The following is a 16,370-nucleotide window of genomic DNA, read 5'->3' on the forward strand; positions in this document are numbered from 1 at the left end:
AGACTTGCTGACATAATTGTAGCGCTTACTGAACCATGCTAGCCTCAATGCATTGTCTGCAAAACAAAGGAATATATGAAGCCTTACTTATTTGAAATAACGGTGATCATTCTAAAGTATTAAGATTGTTCACTTTGTTTCGACATAACAAACATTTCAAAAAAATAGTACAGAGTTCGGATCTGGATGCGTCTTAACGTAAGCGTAACTACCTTCCAATTTGTTTGGTAATAATTTACCGATCCGACTTCCCTCGTTGGCCTTGGCATTCTGCAGCGGTTTAAGCATGTTGATAATTCATTACCGATAACGCGTTAAATTATACAGTGTAAGTAGGCCGAGCTGTATATCATGGCATTGAATAAATAATTCAGGTTGCCTTCGGCAAAATATTGTATTCATAGTGACCATCCCCCCACCCCCCCCCCCCCCCCACACACAACAATTTTTCAACCTAATATAACTACATTAAAATCGCCTGAACAAAATATCGATCGTAGGAGGCCAACTTGTATCATCGGTACGATTATTTGATGAAAAGTGCTGCTTAAAATTGAATACGTCTTGATTAGCTGGCAGATCGGTGAAATAAAAAAAAACATGGGCGTCGCGAGGGGGGAGCAAAAAGCAAAAACGTCAAAAAAAAAAGAGAAAAAGAAAGGGAAAAAACAGGTATGTCAATGGGGTGGGATTGGCAAATGTCCCGCCGCCCTCCCTCGAAAAAATGATAAATTGAGAATATGCTAGAGAAAGTACAAAGATTAGGGGGGGGGGGAATGTTCTTTGCCCTCAACCCCCGAAAAAATCCTGGCGACGCACATGTCCATAAGGGATAATTTCGTTTAATTTTGAGAATAGAATCAAAGAGCGTGAAATTGATATCAAAGACTGCCTCTTTTTATTGCAGAACTGACCTCGATATTGTACGACTAAACCACAAAAAATTCAATGCCAAATAACGTTTGACCATATCTTACAACGCGAGAATATTACACTTACCACGACTGCATCTCAACGTTAGCCAATCAAGGCTACGGTTTATCACTGCCGGGAAAAATGACCAATAACAAGGCATGCCGCATCACACCTGCAGACCAATCAGTAAATTACACACAGCGCGTTCGATTACTTCACCCGCGCTAATACTCGTGCAAACGCGAAAGCGTTCAATTTACCTCTCACTTGACTTCTCGCGCTTACTCGAGCCTGGCCCAAGTAACCGACTCGCCGAGCCGGTTACTTGGGTTAATAAGGCCATGCAACGTCCGGCGAAAGCCTCAGGCCGTGTCCGAAACGGGCTTCCACGGAGCATAGAGCTACAAACCCTATTATGTAGCTCTGTGCACGGAGCTACGGCTACGAATTATTGTCAGAGCGGCCCGCGTATTTGCACTGGGCGTGGACGTGCTCTAATCAGTTATTGATTCGGATGCAGCCTTGGAAAAATGCTGCAACCTGACGCCACTTCCGCAATTGTGTACAAAGTCTATGGAGGGTCAAGACATTTTTTCCTAACAAAATATATCTCAGTCCCAGATTCATGTCTTATCATAATTTTTGCAATGAATGACCTTCATTGAGATTATATGAAGAAAAAGTGGCGTCAGGTTGCATCATTCCCCTCCCCCCTGGAAAAGCAAAAAATTGGGGGGGGGGGGAGTGAGAAAAAAAAAGAAAAAGAAAAAAGAAAAGAAGCGAGAAGTCATATTGGTGTAACTTTAATGGGGGGGGGGGGACTGATAAATAGAGAAGATGTTGAGAAAAACAGGATTTTTGGGGAAAAATATGTTTTGCCCCCCTCTAGAAAAAATCCTGGCGACGCCCATGTTTCCAGCTCTTGCACGAAACTTTACCCGAAACCGTTCGTTTATTTAGATCCACTGCGCATGTCTGTCATTACGCGAGGAGCCTATAGTAAGCTGGGGGAAGTAATCGAACGTACTCTCATCCTTAGCATCTACCTTTCCAATCGAAGCAGTACCACATTCCCTCACCATCGGTCATCGGTATCACTCAAGTTATCTACGGTTTCAGATGGAGAAAATGGCGAAACAACATTTTGTTTTGGAGTCATTTTACATAGTATCCTTGGTGATCCAGGGAACTATCTTGATTGTCTCTGGATTGGAAACTTCATCTTATACAGGCGAACATACATTTTACGCTGCTGCAAATCGCGCACTACAAGGGTTAGCATATGCAAACAAAACTCTGCGCTCTCGCGTCATCTGTGCACGGGAATGCAGCATGGATGAACGTTGCAAGTCGTTTAACTTTAATGACTGCAATACAATGTGCGAGTTAAGCCTTGCCACAAGAAGAGAGCATCCCGAAGACTTCAATGCAACTCTAGGGAGTGTGTACTTTGATGCAGATGAGGACACATCTCGCTGCTCACTGACTGATAGCTCCTTGAAACGCTACAGAAGTTGCAAGATGCTGTTAGATGCCGGTTATCGTTCAAGCGGTATCTACACAATCTACCCAGAGGGATTCAGTGATGGCGGTCTTTGTGTCTACTGTGACATGGAAACTGACGGCGGAGGATGGATCGTGTTTCAGAGGCGACAAGATGGCAGTGTGGACTTCTACCGCAACTGGACCGAGTACCAGTCTGGCTTTGGCGATCTGTCCGGTGAGTTCTGGTTGGGAAATGACAACTTGGTGACTCTGACGTCTGATGATTCAAGTGGAACATGGGAGCTACGCGTTGTTTTAGAGGACTGGGAGGGCAACACGGCATGGGCAAAGTACTCAGATTTCCAAATATCCCCGGGTGAGTATAATCTGAATATTGGCCAATACGATGTCAGCAGCACTGCCGGTGACTCTCTTGCGTATCACAGCGGACGTCCCTTCTCAACAAAGGACATTGACAATGATGCATGGGGATCATATAGTTGTGCACAATCCCGCCACGGAGCCTGGTGGTTTCGTAATTGTGCGATCTCTGACTTGAATGGTGAATATTACCCAGATGAGCATACAGCCGCTGATGAAAAGGGCGTGTATTGGCGCTACTGGAAAGGCCATTTCTATTCTCTGAAAACCAGCCAGATGAAACTCCGTGCGATGCGGCAATGAATATGTTTTTCGCGAACGTGTCATTAAGTTGGTTATTGTCAATTCAACATTGAATATTTTTACCCACGTATGATACGCCTGCCGGAGAGGGGCAATGGCAATTTTCCAACATTACGGAACCGACCGGAGTGTGGATGTTAAATCTCTGCCTGGCCTTAAACAGTAGGATGGAAACGATTATGGAGAAGATGATTAATGTGAAACTGGACATTGTTAGAAAAATGATGAATAGATAGAAAGAATAGTTTGGCGGGTATACCTGAAATGCGGCTATACGAGGCTTTATATAACACAAATATGATGCATATACAACATCTTCCTACCTTGGGCAAAGACTGTTTGCCGCCACCCTAAATATATGGGGACCGGTAGCTAGCTCCCATTTAAAGCCATTGATTGGGTCACCTCTGCGCGCGCATCATGATTGCTTATTTTCAAATCGCTGTATAGCTCTAGTGCATGGGCGGTGATTCAACGCATGATTATAAAAACACCTATTCTTGTCTTACCACAAAAAGTAGGCAAAATCATCAGTGTCTCCATGAAGGTAACCTTCAAGCATATCAACTGCATAGGTTTTCATTACGGAACAGTAATTCTTCTCTCTTTATAAATATATGTATGAGACATTTTCGAATTCTGCAAAAATCGAAGCTCACCACTTTCGAAATTTTACATTCGTGGCGCAGCTATTGGTTTTTTTTGCAATAGGCTCGTTCCAGCAAACGTTATCGTTGTGACGTTCAATTCAGAAGGCGGAATTCAGACCTGTACACGTCATGCATATCATTTGCATATATTAGGAGGGATGCCTCCTGATGTATGCAAGATTTACCGCTAGCTACCTGTCCCCATATCTGAAGTGTAAAGGACAATGGGGACAGGGACTATTTTGGGCACTATCGGACAGTAGGTGGCGCTGTTCATGGTGGCACAATATTACCGATGGGCGTTACAAAATGTAAGCACTCGTAAAATAAACGGCACTAGTGAGAAAATATTGAGGAGGGGGATAAATACCCCCTCACCCCTCGCGGATGCTACTTCACTGATATACATTTGTAAATAACAGCGCCCAAAACGTCATTTAATGTCAAACCCCCGTTTGAAATTATAGTATTTGAAGAAAATTAAGTATTAGAAGAAATCGAATGAAAGCACCGACATCGAATGAAACGACGGGCTAACGTTTAATCTGGAAAAATGTCTTGTCTAATTAAGAATTATTTGCGTCCTGACAAAAAATAATTTATCACATGGTAGACTGGGTTCCACCTCTATCAGAACACGTTAACCTGCAGAGCAGATCTGATTGTGCCGCAAAAACAAGTATTTTTCGAGTTTTTTTGGACGCCCTCAATAGCAAAAATAGTAAAGTGAATTGAATTTTTCCAGCGCATTATCATATTCAATACCTTTGGTTAAATGTGAAATTTTCTTTAATCTCAAGCTATATGATCTATTGATGAATGATAGCCAAAACAACGCATTATTTAAAATTGTCTTGTGCTTACAAAAGGATTAAAGGCCAAAATTCAAAAATTATTAAGTCTTGATGGAGAAACAAATATTGTACAAATAAAACATTGCATCAATGAAATATAGTTCAACAAGTAATATAAATTCAAAACTTTTGTGGCGGGTTTTTTCTTTCTCTCAAAATAATACAAGTGAAAGCTTTCCCACTAATCCGCAAAGTTATCGTTGTTAATACGGAGCTTTGCAATTTCAGCTTTTGTACATTGTGGTTTTGTCGTTGCGCTTAAATTATGTAAATATGAACGAAATAAGAAACGATTGTAAAACAATAATAATCAGTAAACAAGTTGATATCCTATTTTTGTTATGACTGAACATATCACATAATGTTACGTGTGCCCTGTCTACCTATGGATACCTATGTACCGAAAATGAAATAAGTCAAACTCAATTTACCCTGAATGATAACTGCTCATATGGAAAATAAAGCTACAGGGAGCAGAAAACTAGATTAATTTGGTTGTATCTAAACGTCTTTAATTGCCATTTTGCCTGTACATTGCATAATGTAAATAATAACATAATAATGATGAAAAATTGAGTGATAAGAACCAAACCATTATTGATTCTTATCACTCATTTTGCTGTTTGCTATTCTGCTTGTATATTGCGGCACACAAAACAAAAAGGTTCCAATGACCTATGACGTTGAATAAACCGAGTGACAAGAACCAATCAATGACTGAGCTTTTCTTGATTCATTCAAAGTCTCCTACATGTATTTGCAAGAATGTGATTTTAGTACTGTATTAGCTGCTGTAGGGCGACTGGAACTATGCTTCAAAACAAGAAAATGTATTTGTCTACCCTTTCATCTGTAACCTCGTCTACAGGCCCAGTGGCGAATCTGGGGGTGGGGGCTTTCATCCGCTGATTATAATGTTATGAAACTAGTAACATCAGGCCAACAATGATAATTGGAACGCTAAAGCTCCTATTTTATTCTAAAATTTCCTTGGAATCCAAGGGAAAGCTCCGTAGACTTCCGGTTTTTTTCTTTGGCGGGGGGTTACCTCCTGCCCCACCCAACATGGCATGACGTTTGGCACGCTTTCGCTCGGCCCCCTTGATATAACCCCCTCCCCCTCCGTTTCCGGGAAGTTAGATCCGCCTCTGCGGCCATCACTGGAACCTTGACTTTAACCCTAATATCATAACTAATCAAACTTGATCATTCCGAAATACTAAGAATCGTTCAAGAATGTTTGAAACATCATACCTTTTACTAAAAAGCAAACCTTTAAGCGCCGAGGAAAACCAAAACTGGATTGGGAACCTTAAGAAGTAATGTAGATATGTTTAAATCTGGAGTTATAGTTCAAAATCCCTGAGTTTTGGCCCGTCCCTGCATTTTTATTATTTCGAAAACGGGACCAATAACCCCCTGTACTAATAACGTCACTCAATGTTTACCGCAGTGCATTGTGGGATTGGGTGGGGGTCGCCGCACCGCGATCGCTATAAAAAACATGTAGTATTTGTCGTATTTATTGTCATGATTGTGTGGCGAGGCGAACAGCGGACATCCAGTTTATAGAGGGCAGCATCCAATGTTACAGCGGTTTCAAAGGACGTCCAATCAATTCAGCCGTGCACCATGCCATCACAGTCAACGCTCGCGTCCAGCCTACAGAGGGCAGCACAGGCATGGATAATGCTCTTTTCCAAGAAGACAAATTCGATAACGTTAAAACAGCCAACATGAGCGAGTTAGGGTGCGAACAATAGTTAGCAATAGTTCGATTTTATTTGCCTCGAATGAAGGATTGTGGGGCTACTCTAGTGGACTATTTGAGCATGGGGCACAGTTGACGGTTCCATCGCTGGTTACCAATAGCTGTCCGCACCGAAAAGCACAATGGGGAGCCAGGACATTTGGCCATCGTTCGTTTGACTTGAGGCGTTCGCGAGTTGCTATTAGTTCGCAGGCGTAATAACGTCCCTTATCAACCACTACTCGCTCGAACTTCATGTCTAGAGCTGATGCTTCCCATCAAACTGCAGTGTTCAGGGGTGTTTGGATGCGTGATGAGACAAAAGCCGATCGGAAAATAGCAAGTGAATGATTCATCTTGGTAATTGTATTTTTAACGTGACATTATATGTGTTTTACCGTTCATTGTGAATCATTACGTCAAATCATCCTAAAAAAAACCCTTCCTTTTTCCATTGATGTAATCAAAAGTATTCTGCGTAAAAGTCGGATGGGTCGCATGAAAACATTATCACTTTGAAAATGTGTGTTTTCCATTGCGACGTCGCGGCAACAACAAAAACACTCCATGAACAATTTGGACGCCGTACACAAACTAAAAAAAACCTATTTAGCCCTATGCATTGTCTGTAAAACGAAGAAATAAATGAGGCCTTACTTTATTGAATGACGGCGTATATCTAACATATTAAAAAAAATTCTTTGTTTCAAATTAACACATGTAGCGGCACGCCAGTAAGGAGGTCCGCTCAAATGATTAGATTTAAGGACGCCAAGGACAAATCAAGACAAACAGAAACAAATCAAAGCAGGAGTCAAATTATGCTTGGTCTCATGAACTTGTTCACAAAAATCGATTACAATAGTTTAAATTAACACATGATCTCAATTTGAACTCACAAAAACAACTGTTTCAAAAAGTACTGATAAGATAATAGATTCAGTTTCTAGCTCTATAAATTGTGACACAGTTGCCAATGATAAAATATATTAAATCACAAAGGTTGTATTTCTAAAGTTCCCAGATTCAAAGTGAGGTTCCTAAGATTCACCGGTTTCTAAGATTCACCGGTTCCTAAGATTCACCGGTTCCCCGAAGTTCCCCGAACGCCTGGCAAGTGTACGGCTGTGTTGTGAACTAGGCCTCCAAATTGCACCTGACATGAAACAGCCATATTGCCATAAATCAACATGTGACACACGGTGATTAAAACTTTTGAGATTGTGAAGACTAATTCACCCCTAAATCACTCCTTTTGTCAACATGAAATAAACCAACACCTAGCCCAGCGGTAGCAGAGAACTTGCATTATGACATTAGAATGTAAAGATAATACAAATTTGCTCATTTGAAACTAAAATGTTGGTTTTCAAGCACAAGTTTTGTACACGATACTCACACTTTGGTGTGCAGGCAGAAAAAGGGATGATATTCGCGCGTTCTCGGCACTGAGTGCGCGTTTGTATACATTTTTCTGGGCTGGGTGCCAATTGTACGGTGCCTCGTAAAAGACGTCTCACTACACACATATTTCAGAAATAAGTATTGAGGTCGGTTTTTTTTTGCTTCTTTTAAGCGGAATACTTTTGAATTGAATTTGTTTGGTAATACTCTACTGATCCGACTTCCCTCGTCGGCCTTGGCACTCGTATTATGCGTCGGTTTAAGCGTGTTGGTAATTTATTCCTGGTACTCCGTTAAATATACGGTGTTAGTAAGTAGGCCAAGCTGTGTACCATAACATCGAGGGAATGGTTGCCTTCTGTAAAAGAGTGTAGTCATGGTAACTATCCAAATAACAATAAGCCTCAGCTTCCCCTATAATCCATAAAGATCACTGGAACAGAATTTATATCGTAGGAGGAAAATTGTATCATCGGTTGTCTTTTTAATTAAGAGTGCTGCTTAAATTGAATACCGCACGTCTTCGTTAACCGACAGCTCGTGAAATCCAAAAGAGCCCTCTTATTAAATTTAAAGCATGGAATCAAAGAGCGTGAAATTGATATCAAAGGCTGTAGCTTTATTATTACACCACTTGCCTTGATATGGTGATCGATAATGACTTAAGTGCTATATAACGTTCTCTAAGATGACACGCCTACTTAGGTTCAGCCAATCAAAAGCTACGTATGTCTCAGGCAGTAGAATTGACCAATCACGAGCCGTTAACGTGGCATGAGGTCCAATTCTACCATCCCTGCCGGGCCTCTACATCATTTAGAGCTATCTTCAGTGTGATATCGGGGTATTTCATTTTATCCTCAGCTCTGGAGCAAGACATACAAACGTTTCTCGTCGAATACGGGCGATTTCAAATAGTGCGCCTCCAAGAGTTTGCACCGCGTTGGCCAATCACAATGCGCAAAATCTGTCGACCCAATGCGCGTTTGGAAAAGGTCGACTGATTTCGCGCATTGTGATTTGCCGACGCGTTGCAAACTCTTGGAGGCGCACTATTGGGAATCGCCCGTATTACAAGGCAGTGATTTTACGATTTATGCAGTTTTATAATCGCTACCGACATTTATTTAATCAGACCCGACAACTGATTGCGACGTTGAATCTTTCGTTTCAAGAGGAGAAGATGGCGATTAAGATCTTTAATTTACATTACATTCCTTGTATTTCATGGAGCTATTCTGTCTGTCTCTGGAGTTGAAACTTCATCTGATACAAGCAAACGTACATTTTATGCTGCTGAAAATCGCGCATTAAGAGAATTTGCATAATGCTATTAAAACTGTGCGATCTCGTGTCATCTGCGGACGAGAATGCAGCATGGATGAACGTTGCAAGTCGTTTAACTTTAACGACTGCAGTAAAATGTGTAAGTTGAACCTTTCTACAAGATAAGAGCATCCCGAAAACTTCAATACAACTCAAGGGAGTGTGTGCTTTGATGCAGATGAGGACACACCTCACTACTCATTGACTGATAGCTCCTTGAATCGCTACAGAAGTTGCAAGATGCTCTTTATGCCGGTTATCGTTCAAGCGGTACATACACAATCAACCCAGAGGGATTCGGTAATGGCGGTCTTCGTGTCTACTGTGACATGGAAACTGACGGCGGAGGATGGATCGTGTTTCAGAGGCGAAAAGATGTCAGCGTAGACTTCTACCGTAACTGGGCCGAGTACCAGTCTGGCTTTGGCGATCTGTCCGGTGAGTTCTGGTTGGGGAATGACAACTTGGTGACTCTGACGTCTGATGATTCACGTGGAACATGGGAGCTACGCGTTGATTTAGAGGACTGGGAGGGCAACACATCATAAGCGAAGTACCCAGACTTCCAAATATCCCCGGGTGTAGAGTAAGCCAACATGGCTATGTTGTATAGCGCCCTCTTGTGTTCACCATGTTATGCACATGTGATATACCTTGCCATGTAAGTCGCCATCTTGGAATAAACACATTGCATTGTCTTCCCATAAAACCATCTCTTGTCACATTACTACATGGTGGCAGTGGTCTTTGAACCTGCAAAATGCCTTCTAATCCACCCCAAGCAGCAAGACAGCCACAAGTAACAACTCATCTCCCACTACCAGGGAAATTTGATGGCGGAAATGAACCGAGTCAAAGTGAGTTGTGGCCAACGTGGATCAAGCGCTTAAAACTCTATCGAATAGCATCAGGCCTGTCTCAAAAGCAACAAAGGGAACAGGTGAGCACTTTGCTCTATGCTATGGCTGGTTGTGCCGATGACATACTAATAACTCTATTAAGACTCAAGGAAGAATCTGCAACATATGATGAATTCACTCAGGCACTAAATAAACATTATGAAGGCCGCCGTAATGTCATTGTAGAAAGGGCTTGCTTTAACACACGAAAGCAACAGCCAGGGGAACCTATCGATACTTTCATTCAGGACCTGTACCGTCTAGCTGACTACTGTGGTAACGCAGAACTGAAAGACAGTCTCATAAGAGATAGAATAGTCGTAGGGGTGTCGGATGAGAAATGTCGGATCATCTCCAGTCCAAATCTGACCTCACCCTTAACAAAGCGGTCCAGTTATGCCGCCAGGCGGAATCACGAAAACTAAACCGAGATGTGGTGAGAGGTGAAATAAACTTACCTTCACAAGTCGATCACCTCCGGTCGTCATCTGCATCCCACAAGGGATCAAGTAGGACCGGACAAAGCCAACGCCAAAATGCACAGTCATCTGCCATACCCAGCCAGGGAAGTTCATGCCCATGGTGTGGGAAAGAACGACATACTCGTGCTCACTGCCCTGCCAAAGACTCGATTTGCTCGAACTGTCACAAAAGAGGACATTACAAAAGTGTCTGCCGCAGTTCAAAAGTTCACGAGGTACAGGATCTGCTTGATGATGACTCGGACTTACCGTTCCTCTGTGAAGTCTCCAGCAACAAAGACTACTGGACAGCCGACATATCCGTCAATGGACACAAAACATGCTTCAAGTTAGACACGGGGGCAACAGTTTCTGTCGTCAGCGACGCCGAGCCTTGGCTAGCTGGACAGAAACTAAATGCAACGAGTCAATCACTACGTGGACCAGGTGGCACCCATCTTCCTGTACTTGGTGTGCTAGATGCAACACTACAGTATCGGCAGGGACAAATCAAGGAACAACTGTACGTCATCCAAAACCAGCACTGTTCCTTGCTCAGCAAAAGAGCATGCGTCGAACTTGGCCTCATCAAACGAATCCATGAGGTCCAACCAAGTTCACCACCAGCCAGTTTCCGTGCGAAATTTCCAGCTCTTTTCAAAGGTTTGGGCAAACTCAAGACGGAGTACCACATCACACTCCGCCCAAATGCCAAGCCTGTGAGTCAACATACGCCAAGGAAAATTCCGCATCCGCTTCTTCCAAAGGTAAAACTAGAAATCAAATCAATGTTGAAACAAGGAGTGATTTCGCCACTGACTGTACCAACTGCCCAGGTAGCAAGCCCATATGGGGCCCATATGGGAAGTATCTGGGCAACCTGGGTATGGGCAAACCTCTATGTATCCCATATGGGACCCATATGGGTTATCCCATATGGGGGTCTACCTGGGCGTTCCCATATGGGTGTCATATGGGAAGAAACTGGGCAAGCTTATTCGGGAAGAATATGGGCTGGCCCATATGGGTGTCATTAGGGAAAAAGCTGGGCAAGCCCATGTGGGGAAAATACAGGCTGACCCATTTGGGCGTCATATGCGATAAATCTAGGCACTGACCCTCATATGGGCAAAATACGGGCTGGCCCATATGGGTGTCATTAGGGAAAAAGCTGGGCAAGCCCATGTGGGGAAAAAAACGGGCTGACCCATGTGGGCGTCATATGGGATAAACCTGGGCACGCTCATATGGGCAAAATACGGACTGGCCCATATAGGTGTCATTAGGGAAAAAGCTGGGCAAGCCCGTGTGGGAAAAATACGGGCTGACCCATTTGGGCGTCATATGGGATAAACCTGGGCACGCTCATAATGGGCAAATACGGGCTGGCCCATACGGGTGTAATTAGGGAAAAAGCTGGGCAAGCCCGCTGTGTGGGAAAAATACGGGCTGACCCATGTGGGCGTCATATGGGATAAATCTGGGCACGCTCATATGGGCAAAATACAGGCTGGCCCATATGGGTGTCATTGGGAAAAAACCTGGGCAAACCCATGTGGGGAAAATACGGGCTGACCCATGTGGGCGTCATACCTCATATGGGATAAACCTGGGCACGCTCATACCTCATATGGGATAAACCTGGGCGCGCTCATAATTGTCAAAATACGGGCTGGCCCATATGGGTGTCATTAGGGAAAAAGCTGGGCAAGCCCATGTGGGGAAAATACGGGCTGACCCATGTTGGCGTCATATGGGATAAACCTGGGGACGCTAATATGGGCAAAATATGGGCTGGCCCATATGGGTGTCATTAGGGAAAAAGCTGGGCAAGCCCATGTGGGGAAAATACGGGCTGACCCATGTGGGCGTAATATGGGATAAACCTGGGCACGCTCATAATTGGCAAAATACAGGCTGATGGCCCATATGGGTGTCATGGGGGAAAAACCTGGGCAAACCCATGTAGGCAGAATACTAGTACTGGCTGGCCCATGTGGGTGAAATATTGGGGAAAAAACCCTGGGACACCATATGGGTGTCATAATACTGGGCAACTCCATGTAGGCAGAATACAGACTGACCCATATGTGGGTAATGGTAAAAACCGGGTGTGTGGGCAAAATACGGGCTGGCCCATGGTTGTCATTAGGGAAAAAGCTGGGCAAACCCATGTTTGCGCTGGCCTATAAGGGTATCACATGGGAAAACCGTGGGCAAAACCAAGTGGGCAGAACACCGCCTGGCCCATTATGGGTGTCATATGGGGGGAAGCGGCAATCCAATGTGGGTTGAATATGGGCGGGCTCATGTGAGTGTCACGTGGGAAAAACCTGGGCAAACTCGGGAATTATTCCAGTGCCCAAATCAAATGGCAATGTGCGCATATGTGTCGACCTCACACAGCTAAACAAAGGGGTCGGGCGCGAGATTTACCCCATGTCGTCTGTCGACGAAAGTCTGGCCAAGCTGGGTAAAAGCACGATATTCTCCAAGCTCGATGCCAACAGTGGATTCTGGCAACTTCCACTGGACGATCAGTCAAAATTGCTTGCGCCAATTATCACGCCCTTCGGTCGATACTGTTTCAACAGGCTGCCATTCGGCATAAGCTCTGCACCAGAAATAATCCAGCAGACAATGTCTGGTATTCTGGAGGGCCTCGAGGGAGTCATATACCACATGGACGATGTACTCATCCATGGTACTTCTCAAGCTGAACATGATCACAGAGTGAATGGGAATTCGGCTCGGGTAATTATCTGCATCCAGACACCAACCAGTCTTAAACAGAGTGTTTGAAACCGGCCAAGCACACATATATTCCCTTATGCATAACAGATACATGTAGGTGTTTAGAAGGATAACTTTTACAAGATTTAACCACTTGTACAATATAAATAGGCCAACAACAATGTGTTTATCATTCAGGTTTACGTAAATACACATTTCAAACGTTAAAAGCAAGTGGTACATACCCTAATGAGGTTTTTGCAAGGTTTTAATATTTATTATTACATTTACCATGCATATAATTTACGTTACACTGTAAATTCAATGTTTCAAAAATAAAGTTCACTACCATTCAAACTGAGTCTGGGTTCTTTTTTTTGTGGGCATTTATTTTGATCGATCGATTTTGACTCAGCTTTTCACATACACGTTTGTAACCATACACGCTTAAATATCACGTAGACATAGCAATACAATATAATTATGATATTGATAAGAGCGCATATTCAACACAAATATTTTAAGGACGACGAACCCTCCGCATTAACGGGCATTAACGGTGATAATGGACCGGCTTCAAAGAACAAACGAAAAAAATGGCCCCTGAACCAGCATTGATCCAGCCCCATGGAAGGCAATGATTGGCCAAATTTACAATACAGCACTGCACATGCGCTCAACCACCTTCGCGTGAGACTGACGCGCTCGTACGCAACACAGTTGCTATGGGTGCGTGCGCGTAAGCAAGATTTGAAACAACATCGTACAGTGGCAGTGCAGTATACTGAGGATGTTTACGACGAAAGCGTAGATCTACGATTTATTTTCTGTAAATACTTCGCCCATCGACATATTTACCTTTCCTAAACCAATCATCTTTGTAATTCTGGACACAAGGAATGTGTAAACGAGATTTCAGCTTCCTCCGTAAGGTAAAAATATGAAAACATTGTTGTAATTTGTTTGGCTACGGCAGCAGAAGTCGTACGCGTACGCCATGAGGACGTTGCAATTGTCCAGCGCAGCCTGGGCCCGGCTGTGGTGTATATAACAATGCTTACTGAAGAGACAGGGTACCACGCATAAGCTCAAATATGGCACATGAACATGAACACAAAAATAGTCTGGAAATATCGCCGGAAAAAAGTCACAAAGTTGGAGCATTTTAACTGTTTATTTCGTTAAAAAGGTATTTATTAATGGGAATAACAGTGCGAGGATCCGGTCTTCACTGCGTGATAATGACAGGGTTTGGGGTGACCGCTGTTAATGGACCTCGTCTCGGTCCATTAACAGCGGTCACCCCCACACCCGGTCATTATCACGCAGTGAAGACCGGCTCCTCACACTGTTATTCCCTTAGTATAACCTCACCAGGTTGCATAGATATTGATATATTTAATCATTTTCGAAAAAAAATCTCGATAAACAGACGATTTTTCATGAAATTCACCCCTTCGTGAAAACGGTGACGATATGGCCAACGCCCACAGCTCTTTAAATTATTAATCAAAGACTTTGGACATCTTTGCACACGGCAATGTTGCATTAGCATATCTGTCTCTTAGTGTGTCCGATTTTGTCAAACGCCCGACTCTGAATTTACTACGTCATCACTCATCAACAGTTGCGATCGACAAACCAGCTTCAATATTGGACGCCGAGGAGCGATAATCAGCCAGCAGCTACCGGGCCGTCATGATGAATCTACCCGTGGCTCTAGGCACACTTGCGACTGTCGTTCTTGGTAAGTTGATTTTTGTTATTGCGAGTGACGGTTTTCACTGTGAATGCCGGATGTTTAGTTATGTTTAACACGCACAATGCGCAGATGTTCAGGAAAGATCGACCTTTCATTGTGTACACTCACTCATGCATATTTCGTTGATCAGATGCAATAACAAGACCAATAACTTTGGTGCTAAGGATTGTAATGCATTCACCGGCAGATCCATAACCCATCAAAAAGCGCAGGGGAGGGGGGGGGGGTTACCGGCCGACGATTTCAAAGTCGAAACGCGGAATGGGGGAGGACCTTCTTTTACCCTAGGGACGCCCATTTCTCTTTATCTCGGACGCTTCCCTGGACTCACGCCACTGCCTCTTTCCATGGTCTTCAAAATGCCATACCTGTTAAATGTTTCAGCCGATTACATCCAAAATTGAACAGGATCATCCCCGACTCAAGAGCTACCTCAGATGGTCACCATTTTGCATTAATTCGCCGATAGTTTTATTCTTGAAAAATGAAACAGACATTAATTCGTGGATTTTCAGCAAGAAAGAAAATGAACAATGGTCAGTAAACATCGCGATTGCCTGACCAAAATGCACCGTAAATCACCGTTCCATTTTTGTTATGGTCAAAACGTTAGGGGACTAGATTCCCCTTTCCCCTGGAAATCTACGCCCGTGGTTATAGTTTTTGTCCCTCAATGTTAAGTTGCTCATCGGCAATTCCTTGCTTAGTGGCAATTCTAGGTCTGATCTGGAATGACCAGTTGGCGTTTTCTTTCATCATTCAACCTTTTCACTTTTTTAATGTATGTACATTCCAGGTGAAAAAACTGAGTCTGAAAAGCAATGCAGAGCAAATCATGCGCCCCATCTACTGCATGGAAAACAACTAACAATTGAAGATGTGGCTTTAAGACTCAGTTCGTGGGATTCGTCCACATTTACATTTTTACATTTACATTGATATTTAAACACATTTATTTCCTCCATGACAGAAATGAAAAATAATATAAGTATTGAACAAGAAATAAAGGCCACTAGAGGTGGCAAAGCCTTGAAAGCATATCTTGTATCAGGCATGCCATTACACAAAAACAGACGAATTGTTGCAGAGAGAAAATAAATTACACGCGTGTATGTTTCTAAGCAGTAAACAAAGTTGTGAAAAATAATAATAATGGACCACGAGTAGGATCGCCATACAAAGTCCAAGGGCAGAGACACATTAAATATGATACATGCATTATTACATTACATAAGGTACATTTTAAGTTTGCGTTTAAAAGTTTATATGACAATGAACATCTAAGAGAGAATGGTAGATTATTCCATAGTTTAGGTCCGGAATATTTAATTTTGTATTGAAAGGCCGATGTTTTATGTTGCGGTTATGTGGAAATCTAACACGAGTGTTATAGTTATGTAAATTACAGTACAAACATGTTTGAATAGGAAATGGGGCAGTATGATTG

General features: G+C 43.1%; 2 protein-coding genes across 2 annotated transcripts; both read left to right on the forward strand.

Annotated features, from left to right (window-relative positions):
* The first annotated feature begins 2,031 nt into the window (after window positions 1–2,031).
* Window positions 2,032–3,179, forward strand: LOC119729944 (microfibril-associated glycoprotein 4-like). The gene has a single exon (XM_038202735.1). The coding sequence runs from the start codon at window positions 2,035–2,037 to the stop codon at window positions 3,082–3,084; it is 1,050 nt and encodes a 349-aa protein (XP_038058663.1). The 5' UTR covers window positions 2,032–2,034; the 3' UTR covers window positions 3,085–3,179.
* Window positions 3,180–8,470: 5,291 nt separating this feature from the next.
* On the forward strand, window positions 8,471–9,616 carry LOC119730026 (ficolin-3-like). The gene is made up of 2 exons (XM_038202816.1): window positions 8,471–8,586; window positions 9,337–9,616. Exons 1-2 carry the CDS (start codon window positions 8,471–8,473, stop codon window positions 9,614–9,616), a joined length of 396 nt encoding a protein of 131 aa, XP_038058744.1.
* The last annotated feature ends 6,754 nt before the right edge of the window (window positions 9,617–16,370 follow it).

This window comes from Patiria miniata, unplaced genomic scaffold (genome assembly GCF_015706575.1).
Source record: "Patiria miniata isolate m_02_andy unplaced genomic scaffold, ASM1570657v1 HiC_scaffold_22, whole genome shotgun sequence".
NCBI classification, from domain to species: domain Eukaryota; kingdom Metazoa; phylum Echinodermata; class Asteroidea; order Valvatida; family Asterinidae; genus Patiria; species Patiria miniata.